Consider the following 12270-nt stretch of genomic DNA (forward strand, 5'->3'; position numbering starts at 1 on the left):
ACAAGTTTTCTGCGAGGCTTTACTGGGAACTTAACTCTATAAAAAAAACCTTACTTTCCTTAAGGAAAGTAAGCTTATGAGATCATCAAGCCGTATGTGTGTCTGTCTGTCTGTCTGCTTCCCTATCAACTTCACAGTGCCTTGACCTATTTGAACCAAATTTGGAACAGACGTAGGGACATCTCAATGGCATAATGTGCAATGCTGTCATCCACTCTAATTCAAGATGGTTGATGCGTGTATGTTTGAGGCAGAAGTGAGCTAACTTGTGAAGATGGTAATTATCAATTAAGATTATAGTGAAAGGAAAGGAGACAGATTAGTTCTTACCAGAACTTGTATTATTACATTGCATTATCTGATGCTGTATTTTATTGTATGGTACTACACTGTACTGTAGTAACAAATGGTCATTGACCAAAATAAGCTAAACAAGCACACAATTATATCAAGAATAAAGCTTAGTATTTCACCTTGAAAACGTTTCCTTCATAGTCCATCATCTCACAGACAACGCTGGAGTTATGTTTCATAATGTACTTCCCTGCATGCTGATTCTCATCATTGGACATAAAATCACATCCATTTTTTTCGAAAGCTTCTGGGGAATAAACTGCAGAACAATCTTCATCAATGAAAAGGTAGCCTTTGTTCATGGGCAACACCTAATAAGGAAGGAGATTCAGTTACAAATACAGTAAATATATCAGTTATAGGAAGAGATATCAAAATGGATGCATTGATATGAACGATAACTGCAATCTATCCCTTGATACTTGACTAATACATCACTGATTACTTTGTGTGTTCCTCCTCCTGATTTCCATCTTATTTTCACCTTCTGGAATAACTGCTTCCAGCTTCAACTTCATGAGTTTTATAGGAAACACTGATATAAATGGTTTTATCTTACAGTTAACATATCATAGCATTACCTAGTGTGGAAGCCAGGATCTAGAACGGAGCATTGGTTACTCACTGTGAAGGCTTTTTCTGGTTGCTGAGGTCAAGGCCATCTCTACAGGTTATCCTCATCACATGCTCCAGGGGCAGGACTTAAGTTAATTAGTTGAAGAAAGACCCGGGCTGAGGAGGATGACCCCACCCAGTTCTTACAAGCCCAGTAGACTGCAGTAGAGAAGGTATTTCAGGTAGAGAAAAGGGGCAGTGAGAAGGGAGACCCCCAGTGTTCAAGTCTGCAGGTGGCGGCTCCCTGCTATGCCGAGATCAGGAACGTCTCCCCCAGATGCAGTCCAGAATAGAACGGGTGGGTCGAAATGGCCTTGACCACAGCAACCAGAAGAAGCCTTCACGGTGAGTAACCAATGCTCCATTCTCAGTTGCTGGGGTCAAGGCCATCTCTACAGGACATACCAAAGCTGTACATCTCGCGGGAGGGACTGGACTAGACTAATCCTGGGGGAGAACGCTCTGAAGGACACATCGGCCAAACGCTGCCTGGGCAGAGGCAAAGGTGTCCAGCTTGTAGTGCCGCGTGAAGGTTGATGGATTCTTCCAAGTCGTGGCCTTGCATATCTCATGTAGAGGAGCGTTTGTAGAGAACGCGGCGGATGCAGCTGCTGCTCGAGTGGAATGGGCTGTGATCCTAGCTGGGGGTCGCAGTTGTTTGGATTCATATGCCGAGATGATGCAGGCTCGAATCCATCTGGCGATGGTAGCTGAAGAGACCACCTCACCCATGGAGACTGGCAGGTATGAAACGAACATAGTCTTGGATTTCCTGAAGGAAGCAGTCCTTTTTATGTATGTTAAAGACAATGCCGGACATCCAGCTTATGCCACAGTTTTTCTTGGGCATGTAGAGGTAGGTAGGACAGAAGGTAGGCAGGAATAGGTCCTGAGAGAGATGGAATTGTGACAGGACCTTAGGTCTGAAAAAGGGGTCTGGGATGAGGCAGACAGAGTCCTCCGCAAACACAAAGAAAGATTTATGAACAGACAAGGCCCATAGCTCTGACACACGTCTGGCGGTAGTAATAGCCACCAGGAAGGCTAGCTTGAAGGAGAGCATTTTGAAAGAGATTGATTTGATAGGTTTGAGCGGTGTCCGCTACAGAACCCTGAGAATGCTGTGTAAACCCCAAGAGGGAAAACGATGAGCTGTTGAAGGCGATAGCAGCGTCGCTCCATGGAGGAAATGCTTGAGGAGGGGATGGACAAGCATAGACCTGCAAGAGGTGCCAGCAATCAAGCCGATCAGTGATGCCGCTTGTCTCTTCAAGGTGTTGGGCTTGAGCCCCTTATCCAGGCCCTCCTGGAGGAATTATAAAAGGTGAGTCATAGAGGCTGTGCCCTTCTTGATATGATGGTGGGAGGACCAACATAGGAAAACTCTCCAGGTACATTGGTATATTCTGTTAGTGGAGTCTCTGCATGAGGCCAGGATAGTAGTGGTAACATTCTGGGGGAGCCCCTCCTCCACTAGGAACCTCCGCTCAGTCTCCATACGGCTAGCTGAAACCAACCTGGATCTGGGTGGTGTACTGGTCCCTGAGATAGGAGGTCGGGGAAGGCTGGGAGGTGCCAAGGTTCCGGGATACTGAGATGGAGGAGCTTGGCAAACCAATGGCAATGGGGCCAGTGGGGCGCCACCAGTATCACCTCTGCCTTGGAGGTCCTGATGCGTCTGAGGAAGCGTGCTAGGAGAGGGATAGGTGGAAAGGTGTAAAGGACCCGCGGAGGCCAGCTCTGTGTCCTCTGCGGTCAGGCATGGAAACCTCGAGATGAACCTCGGGAGCTTTGCGCTGATGGGAGTTGCGAAGAGGTCGGCCTCTGGGGTCTCCCACCTGCGTGCCAATTGATTGAAAACGCAGGGGTGAAGTGACCACTCACACGGAAGGAAGTCCTCTCAGCTGAGCCAGTCTGCCAGAGAGTTGAGGTCACCTTTGACATGATGTGCTGTGATGGAGAGGAGGTGTTCCTCCGCCCATGAGAGTAAGAGGGTCGCCTCTTGATGTAGTGATCTGGACCGGGTGCCCCCCCTGTCTGTTCACATGGGCCTTTTTGTCTGTCTTATTGTCTGTCGTATTGTCTGTCTTCACGAGGACATCTTTTCCCTGGACTATGTCATGGAAGCTGGAGAGCGCTGAGCGGATGGCCCTGAGCTCCACCCAGTTGATGGAATGCTTCTGCTCCAAAGGGGACCATCGGCCCTGAGTGTAGTGTTGGAGACAGTGGGCTCCCCATCCCCTGGTACTGGCATCCGTGGTTACTATCAGGCGTGGATAGTCCATGTATCGTTTGCCCTGCAGGATGTTCTGGGGTGCCAGCCACCAGAGGAGGGAGTGACGTACCGGTGAAGGAAGGGTCAGCAGAACTGGCCTCTTTAGAGATATGGCTGTCTGGTGAGACAGGAGAAACCACTGGAGGATTCAAAGATGGAACCTGGCCCAGGGAACCGACTCGAGGGTGGCGACCATGAGGCCCAAGATCCTTGTGAGAGACATCAAGGGTACTGCATGGGAGTCCAGTGCCTGTCGGATTTCTGAAGTCAGGAGTAGAAATCTGCCGTGTGGGTGGAATAAACGATCCTGGTGAGCATCGATTATAACTCCGAGATGGCGAAGGCGATGTGCGGGGACCAGTTGGCCTTTTTGAATGTTGATAATAAAGCCGTGGCACTGTAGAGTGAGTAGGGTAGTCTGCAGATCGACAAAGGCCAGTGTCTTGGAGCGAGATTGCAGGAGAAGGTCATCTAAGTACGCAAAGGCCCTGATCCCCCGCAGGCGAAGGTTCACCAGGAGGGGGGCCAGGACCTTTGTGAATACCCTGGGGGCCGAGGACAGCCCGAAGGGAAGGGCGGTGTATTGATAATTGATGCCCATGCACCTGAATCTCAGGAGGGATCTGCTGTCTTGGTGGATTGGGATATGGAAGTAAGCCTCCTTCATGTCCACTGATGAGAGAAGATCCCCATGATGTAGGGATTCCGTGATGGCTCTGAGCATCTCCATCCAAAACCTGTTGAACCACACCCACTTGTTTACAAATTTTAGGTCTAACACCGCTTGGAATGAGCCGTCCCTTTTTGGCACTGTGAAGAGAATAGAGAAAACGCCCCTCCCCACCTGGTCCTGAGGAACCCACTCCAGACCTCCGATCTCCACAAGGTGTCAAATTCCGCGGGTCAGGTTTGAGTGTTTGGTAGAAGAGTTTGAGCGCGGGGTAGGCAGGAATCTGTGGGGAGGAGGGACGTTCAGCTGTATTCTGTAGCCTTGCTCAATCACACTGAGCACCAAAGTGTCTGTTGTGGTGTGCTCCCAGGCGTGCAGGAAGGCGGAAAGGCGACCTCCCAGGAGCGCCTGGCCCGAGTCAAAGCTGTTGCTTGGACTGTTTCGCCTGAGAGGAAGACTGTTTATTTCCCTGGGTTCTGGTGGGGAAACACTGCCGGTTCCAGGTTCCTCGCTGCTGCTTGAGGTCCCTATCCCTGGGCCTGTAAGAGGCGCGAAAGGGCCAGAAGGACCGTCTGAATGCTGGCTTGTCCTGTTTGCAGGGTGCGGAAGGCATGGTCTTCCGCTTGTCAGCAGATTCTACAAGGACTTCTTGAAGGGCAGCCTCCTCGAAGAGTTTCTTGGCGTCGTAAGGTACCGCCGACAGGTTAGCCTTAGAGGTGGCGTCCGCTTGCCAGCTTTTAAGCCATAAATGCCTCCTTCCCACGAATGATGCGGCAGAAGCCCTAGAAGAGAATCTGATAGTGTCGAGAGTGGCATCCGCCACAAAGGCTTGGGCCTTCTGCAGCTTAACCAGCTGCTGTCTAAGGCGGGGAGAGACCGTCTGGGAGTCAGCCAGGAGGTCATCGATACAGAGGAGGCTGGCCCTGGATGTGGCAGCTGATGCCCTGGTAGCATAAGAAGAGTTGTCATGTACCCGCTTCAGGGCCATTTCTGCTTTCTTGTCAGAGGATCTTTGAGAGAGACTTCTCCATCTCATGGCAGCAGCGAATTTGAGACCAGCTGAGCCACTCACGCATCTGTATTTGGAGTTTTCAGAAGAGACGCTGGTTCCTGTTGAAGAGAGTAAAACTGCGCCGCCACCACCATGGGCTTGCGCACCAAGGTGGGTAAGGCCCATTTCTCCCTAAATGCTCTCCATGAAACAGTCAGGCAAGGGGAGAAGCATGTCCTTAGGTTTTGCCTTGTGAAACACTAAGTCACCCTTAGAAGCGGGAGTAGAGTCAGGTTGGATCTTGGATTGCAAGCCTATAGTTGTAAGGATTTTAGTCATTAAAGGGTTAAAGTCCTCTGGGCCAAACAGGCGTTGAGAGACATGAGAGGGTTCAGGCTCCTCACCCCCCCCCAAACCATTCGCTCTCCTCCTTATCCAAAGGGGTAGTTGGCGTCTGCGCCTCTTCTCCAGAGTCCATCTGAACCTCCTCCATGTGGGAGCCCCCGCTAGAGGCCACAGGTCTGGCGTACTGCAATGGAAATGCGGGCTTGCACTTTAAAGGGTCTGGATCCCCAGAATCCTGATCTGAGAGTTCAGATGAGTGAGCCCTGGTGGCCTGAGGGGAGGAGGCCTTAGACTGCTTTGATGAAGCCTTAGTGTGCTTCCTTTTCTTTTTGGCTTTTTTGGGGGAGGGAGAGGGGGGGCTGGACTCAGAGGACTCCTCAGAGGAAGAGTCCCTTTTCCTCTTTCTGGATTGTTTTTTACGCTTTTGGGGGTGCAATTGCAAAAAGGTATCCACCATAGCATGTTTTAGCCATGCATGCCATTCTGGGGGCATAGAGGCAGGTGATGCAGCAAACGGAGACCCCGCGGTGGAGGTACCCCCGCTTGGGCAGAGCTCACCACATTCTGAAGAGTAGGCGCTGAGAGGACCTCTGTCAGAGCAGCCACGTTCTTGGCGGGCTTTTCAGGGCAGGCGCCCTCTTGGAGCGCCGGGGAAGGCGCCACTTCCATGCTGGCCTCTGGTGTCGCTCTCCTTTCCCTCTGCAGCGGCAGCGGATAAATCACTAGGCGCCCTGCTGCTGCGTTCCTCCACAGAACCTGGGGAAGAAAGGGCTCCGTCGTCTTGCCCGGGCTGGAGGAGGTCTGCTGAACTGCTATGGGGCGCGTTCCAGCGTCCGAGGGCGGGAGACGCACTGCAGCCGGCTCTCCTTTGGATGGCACTCCGGCAGCCGGTGGGGGCGGCAGTGGAAGGGACGAACCGGGCGCTTAGTGCCCTTTGGAAAGTCCCTCTTCGGCTTCCCAGCAGGAACACAAATATGCAAAGGCGTTCCTGATAGCTCCATAGGGGGGTGGGGTGGAAGGAGAGGAGGGGGAAGCAGGGAGACAAACGAAGGAAGAACGATCTTTTTTTTTTTTTTTTTTTTTTTTGCAGGAAGGTAAGCAGAAAGAAAACAAGCAAGAGTGGGCACAGGAAAATAGCAAGGAAGAAAACTGCTGAAGGAAAAGGCTAGAATAAACGGAGAGAGAGAAAAGCCTGCCTGGAGCTACGCAGGACTGAAAGAACTGGGTGGGGTCATTCTCCTCAGCCCGGGTCTTTCTTCAACTAATTAATTTAAGTCCTGCCCCTGGAGCACGTGATGAGGATAACCCATAGAGATGGCCTTGACCCCAGCAACCGAGAAGAGTTCTGACAGCATAATACTCCTAATCACAGAATGGGGCTGTAGCTCAGAGGTAGAACATCTGCTTTGCATGCAGACGATCTCAGATTCAATCCCTAGCATTTCCAGGTTAGACTCCTGCCTGAAACCTTAGATGTGGATGACTGAAAAATTGGGGTTTCAAAAGCAAAGGGAAATACATCAGGAGACATAAGGCTTAAGACCACCTCAGCACACTATCAATTTTAGACTCACTTGATATGTTCCTTGTGGCTTCGATATAATCGAAGTTCCATCAGCAAAGATGGTACAACAGGTGCTGTCCTCACAATTTGTTATGACAGTTGCAAAGTCTGGATTCTCTACACGCACACACTTCACTTTCATTATGATGTCTTGGTAGTTACTATCTATGAAGAAAATCAGACCAAAATATCTCAGAAGAGAATTTATATTGAACTATGGATAATTCTAACCTGAGAGGTGGAGTGATGTTCTTTCTCACGAGGATTACTCCTGAGCTCTTGACATTTATTTATTGGAAAATCAGGAGGTAACTATTGTGGTCCTATTCAACAGACAGTTCCTGGGCCAACAGATTGAAAAAGAGCAGTCAGTTATCAGCAGGTTTCTGTTCTAGTGGTGACAGGAGGAAGGAGTCATCACATCTAGGATAGTACCTCTAGGATACCAAGGGAAATTTGAGCTCAGCTTTCCAAACTGAGCTCAAATTGAAGCAAAAGCCCTATTCAATACATTACAGTTCTGGAACAAAAATGCTCAGGGGAAAATATATATATATATATATATATATATATATATAGAGAGAGAGAGAGAGAGAGAGAGAGAGAGAGAGAGAGAGAGAGATTGTTTTTCCCCATTTCTCTTAAGGCACTATGAGGAGGCAGTAATTGCATTTAGGACATGCAAAAGCAGTGAAGTGTTTATATTGTCTGTGAGCTGCTAGTTAGGGGAACTACCCTAGAACTAACGGTCTCATAACTAGCAGCTGCAAGCAATATAAAAACGCCACTCTCTGTCACTAACCTGACAAATGCTGCTTTGGTTAAAGAGAATATATCTGTTTTATGATGAGTTAAAAAGATTATTTGGGTGCCCTAGACGTGTCCTCCAAGAGGGTAACTGCTTCCCTAGAGCAGCAGGTGCAATTACTCCCCTCACAACTGGACAGTAGTTCCATGAGAAGCAAGAAGTCCTAATGACCATTAGCCCAATAACATGCAGTACTGAGGCATCTGGAAATGGTGGAGTTTTGGTATGTGGTTTCCCAAAGAGGTACAAAATATCTCAGGTCAATCCAGAAAGAACCACAAGGTTTAACAAGTACCCAGTGTCTGTCTTTCCTAATTTCATTAAAGAGAACAGGAGAGAACCCGAGGAGAAACATCTCCAGAATGTATGAAACAAATCTACTTTCATGGAGGAAGTGCCAGGCCTTGGTACCCTTTGTGCTTATGAAAGGCATCTAAACCCCTATTGGCTGCCAGAGCTCCAGATCCTGAGATCTACAGAGAAGCAAATCACCATGGTTTTGAGTGAGCTCTTTTAAAGTTATGCATTAGCCACGAACTTCAAAGGAACTTGAACCCCTGCTAACTTGGCAAAGAGGCAACTTTTAATGTGGTGATTCCCTTTATTTAGCAGGGGGAGAGTAACTGCACTGTACTATCCACCCCCAGCACTGTATTTCCAGTGACTGTTGCTGTTCTTTTAGATTGTGAGCCCTTTGGGGACAGGGATCAATCTTATTTATTTAATATTTCTCTGTGTAAACCGCCCTGAGCCATTTTTGGAAGGGCGGTATAGAAATTGAATAAATCATCATCATCATCATCAAATTAGACACACAGACCCTTTTTGAAGATCCCATGAGGCAGCTGACTCATGGAAAAACTTGACAAAAGAGTGTTCCCATAAGGCATGGACATTTGTGTGGAATGGAATATGGTTCTCCCCACTATTGGGTACCAGGATGGCTGACAATTTGAACATATAAAGCTGCTTCATACTGATTGAGACTACTGGTTTATTGATACTGACTACCACCCTAGTTTTGGCAGTAATGCTCTTTGATCTTCACAGATCCCTGCTCATGGTGAACAGATTATCTGGTCCATTTGTCACAAGCCAAAACTATAATTTTATACACAGCTACCATTTTTAATGGGGGCTCAGAAGTAGTATGTCTCCTAATGCTCCACAATACGAACCTTGGTAACGTGTAGTAGTAGAAGTAGTATGTTTATTGCAGTCACAGACCAGATTAACAAACAATAACAATTAATAGCATTAATAAGAAAATTCAAAAATTTCAAAAGTTTACAAAATCACAAAACTATTCAAATTGCTAATACAGTCTTTACGGAGCTTCGACGCCACAAAACAGAATTTTGCCACATTATCTGAAATTACAGGTTTAAAATTGGCCAACATAATTTCAAATAAAATTGGTCTGTGTGACCAGGATAAATGGCTAAAATAGGAGCAATAAATTTGGTGCGAGCGTCCTTATAAAACTGGCAATAAAGAATAACATGGGTGATAGACTCTATGTCCCCTGAGCCGCAGGGACAACAGCGCTGATCATAAGGAAGTAGTTTGAATTTACCATCAAGTACTGCCAAAGGGAGAACGTTCAAGTGCGCGAGGGTCAGAAATCTCCTAAATTTTGGTACTTGGTAACATGTAATGCTCACCTTCTATACAAAGGCAAGCATTATGAATGCTGAGTTCTTCTGGTTCAGAATTTAATCAAGCTGAAATCAAGCTCCTCCCTCTCCCCTATCCACTGGTCAGCAGCAGGAACGGTAGTCTCTTCCTCCTCCTCCCCACAACTCCAGCTCCTCTGCTGCCTCCATTATCTTGGTCCCTGGAATGAACATTGTTGTGGCAGCATCCCCAAAAGCAAGGACTTTGGGGGAATTAGATTTCCCCAGGGTCCATGGGATGCTGTCATAGCAGCACTTGTTCTGTTCACCAGGGAGAAGAGAGAGTTCCTTCTTACCTTGCTGTTACTACCCCAAGCAGCAGGAACTTTTGCTGCTGAAGTCATCAAAGCAACAGTTGCTATCAGAAAGCCGCTTCCACAACTGCCAGGCAAGGGGTGTGTGGGGTGGTGTTAATTCTGAGCACATTCAGAACTCCTGGACGAAAGAGAACTTCCCCTGTGGATTTTTCTATAATTCTTCTATAATTGCCAACCCCAATCCAACTCGAATCCCCATCCAAATCAAGTCCATCACTAGATGAAACTGCAGCTTCTGCTTGTGGCATAGAAATTGGATGATCTAATCACCAGATCAGCTGTCATGAACAGGGGCGAATAAGCAACCACTATGAGCAGACATACCTAACGCAGACATTAGAAAATATGCAGAGGAAACTATGAGAATAAATACCAAAACACAGGAAGCTTTTTCTGTTGATGTTGGTGGAGTCTCTATTGCCTGGAGCATCTCCAGACAGCAGGCTTTACCGTGGGTTTACTGCAAAGCTTTACTGCAAATTTGAATTTGCGCCCAAAACCCGATGCAAAAAGTGTTTTTTTACCCCAGACGTAAATTGGGCTCCACTCCAATGCGTAATAAAAAAACCCAAATTGTGTGTGAAGTGCTCCCTGATAGCTCGCAGAGATTTCTGGGCAAATCTGGCTGATATGTGAATGCACACCTCCATTCCAGAGGAGAAGCGAACTAAAAGCCCTGTCTGGAAATGCTCCTGGACTAGAAAGCTCAATATCTAAAATAAGTAATCAAAATTAATCTGTCTCGTTGCTTGTCATGAAAGTCTGCCATATGAGAATTATGCGAATGTTTACCTGTTTCTTCATTGTCATTGGACACCACAGTTTCCACACAATCTTGGTAGAAAGTGGTTATTCTGGTGCCATCAGCATGGTCTACTATTCTGGAACCATCTGTTTTCTCTACCACCACAACTCGATCTTCCCTCATTATCATTATCTGGAATAATGGAAGAAAATGGATGAAGTTTATGGATAGATTAATGTTACAGTAGGGATGTGCATGAGCTTGTTTGTGCACCAGCCGGCGGGGAGGGGAGTGGTTCCCTTAAAATCAGGTAAGGAGCTCGTTACTTGCTTGTCCCCACCCAGCCGCTTGTCCGCCAGCAGTGCCCACTCTCCAAACGTCCGCTTGAGGCTGCGGCACTGTTCTCTGAATCCTGCGCGCAGCGTCAGCACACACATGGCTGGCGTGCATGACATGTGCGTGCCGACATCACATGGAGGCTTCAGGGAACAGCTCTGTGGCATTTGGAGAGTGGGCACCACCAGAGGAAAAGTGGTGGGGCAGAGAGGAGCAGGTAAGGAGCTCCTTACTTGCTTTTTAAGGGAACCGCTGCCTGCCCTGTCAAGCTGGTTCAAATACAGGCACCCGAACCGGTTTGGTGCTTCCCAGGAGGCGGCACCGAACCAGCTCATGCACATCCCTAATGTTAAACATCAAGTCAGATGCTGACATCCTGAATAAATTTACTCACGGAAGTTCCAAATAAATTAAAAGGGCAAGCTAGGCATGCCAAACTTGTCCTTTTAATCTCAATGGGTCTCCCTCAAGTAAATTTTGTCAGGATAGCCTGTGTTTTTAAAATACATTCTAGAAATATATGTTATGTCCAACACCTTTTCAAAAAGGCATCTAATGACTTTGCATTTGTAATTGTAATGGAGAAATATAAACAAATAAATGTAGCATGTGATCACTATGCCACTTACAGAGATATCAAAATATATGATATATTATAATCTAACATTACCGTTCCATTAACTGGATCAGTGGCCTGATAGAATAAAAATGGCTTTAGATCCAGTCTTTCGGATCCCTTGGTGCCTATTTGAATGCCTAATGGGGTAGTGGTAATCCAAGTGCCTGCTAAGGCATCTGGGGATTGTTCTGCTTCAGACAAGTGATCCTGAGCAACTGTTTCAACTGTCTCCGCCTTTGCTGATGCAACAGCACCTTTGTTACTTTTCCCTGGAGAATCAAAAGAAGAAAGGAAAGGTTAGTCATATGCACTGATAGCATCCTCATTATTATAAGTATTATTGTCTGTGGGTCATTTGAAAGGCTGAACCTTTTCTCATTCTTAAAACCTAGAAGCATATTAAAGTGGAAACTGGAAGACTTTATTCCTTCTTTGCTGCTTCTGGACTGATTATGTGCCAAGACAGAACTGATTTCTTTTTAGCACCAGCTACTACTGAGGAGGAGGAGGAGGAGGAGATGGATGCAGAGCTTACTCCTAAGAGGACCATTGCCAGACCATCAAAGTCTTCCCCAGGTATCTGTTGACCTGATCTAGCAGTCTGTAAAGTGGAGGCATAATCGCCCCTTGAACTGCCCAATCTTCAAAGATAGGTTATAGTTTCCCTGTCCTTCCAGTTGGCAAAAGCTGAAGCTTTACCTACCCCTTTCAAGTTGAATTGCATCAGATAAATTAAGGTGCTTTCAGAGAAGGCAAGAGATTCCCTTTTCAAGGGCATGATAACCAGCCATTTTAGTAGCCTACTTTCCTTAAGGAAAGTATGCTTATGAGAACACCAAGCATTCTGTGTGTGTGTGTGTGTGTGTGTGTGTGTGTGTGTGTGTGTGTGTGTGTGTGTGTGTATCCCACCAACTTCTCAATGCTTGGACCAATATGAGCCAGATCAGGTACAGTT

General features: G+C 47.2%; 1 protein-coding gene across 6 annotated transcripts in view; it reads right to left on the reverse strand.

Moving 5' to 3' along the window:
* The window catches only part of SPAG17 (sperm associated antigen 17), a 211004-nt gene that overhangs the window by 52334 nt on the left and 146400 nt on the right, over positions 1–12270 (reverse strand). For all 6 annotated transcript variants that reach the window (XM_053288500.1, XM_053288499.1, XM_053288498.1 and 3 more), the window contains exons 29-32: positions 11367–11584; positions 10408–10552; positions 6825–6979; positions 474–665 (exon numbers count right to left, since the gene is read on the reverse strand). In XM_053288500.1, the coding sequence (XP_053144475.1) occupies positions 474–665; positions 6825–6979; positions 10408–10552; positions 11367–11584 (710 nt within the window). The remainder of the gene's footprint in view (positions 1–473; positions 666–6824; positions 6980–10407; positions 10553–11366; positions 11585–12270) is intronic.

Source organism: Hemicordylus capensis, chromosome 2, assembly GCF_027244095.1.
Source record: "Hemicordylus capensis ecotype Gifberg chromosome 2, rHemCap1.1.pri, whole genome shotgun sequence".
Lineage (NCBI taxonomy): Eukaryota > Metazoa > Chordata > Lepidosauria > Squamata > Cordylidae > Hemicordylus > Hemicordylus capensis.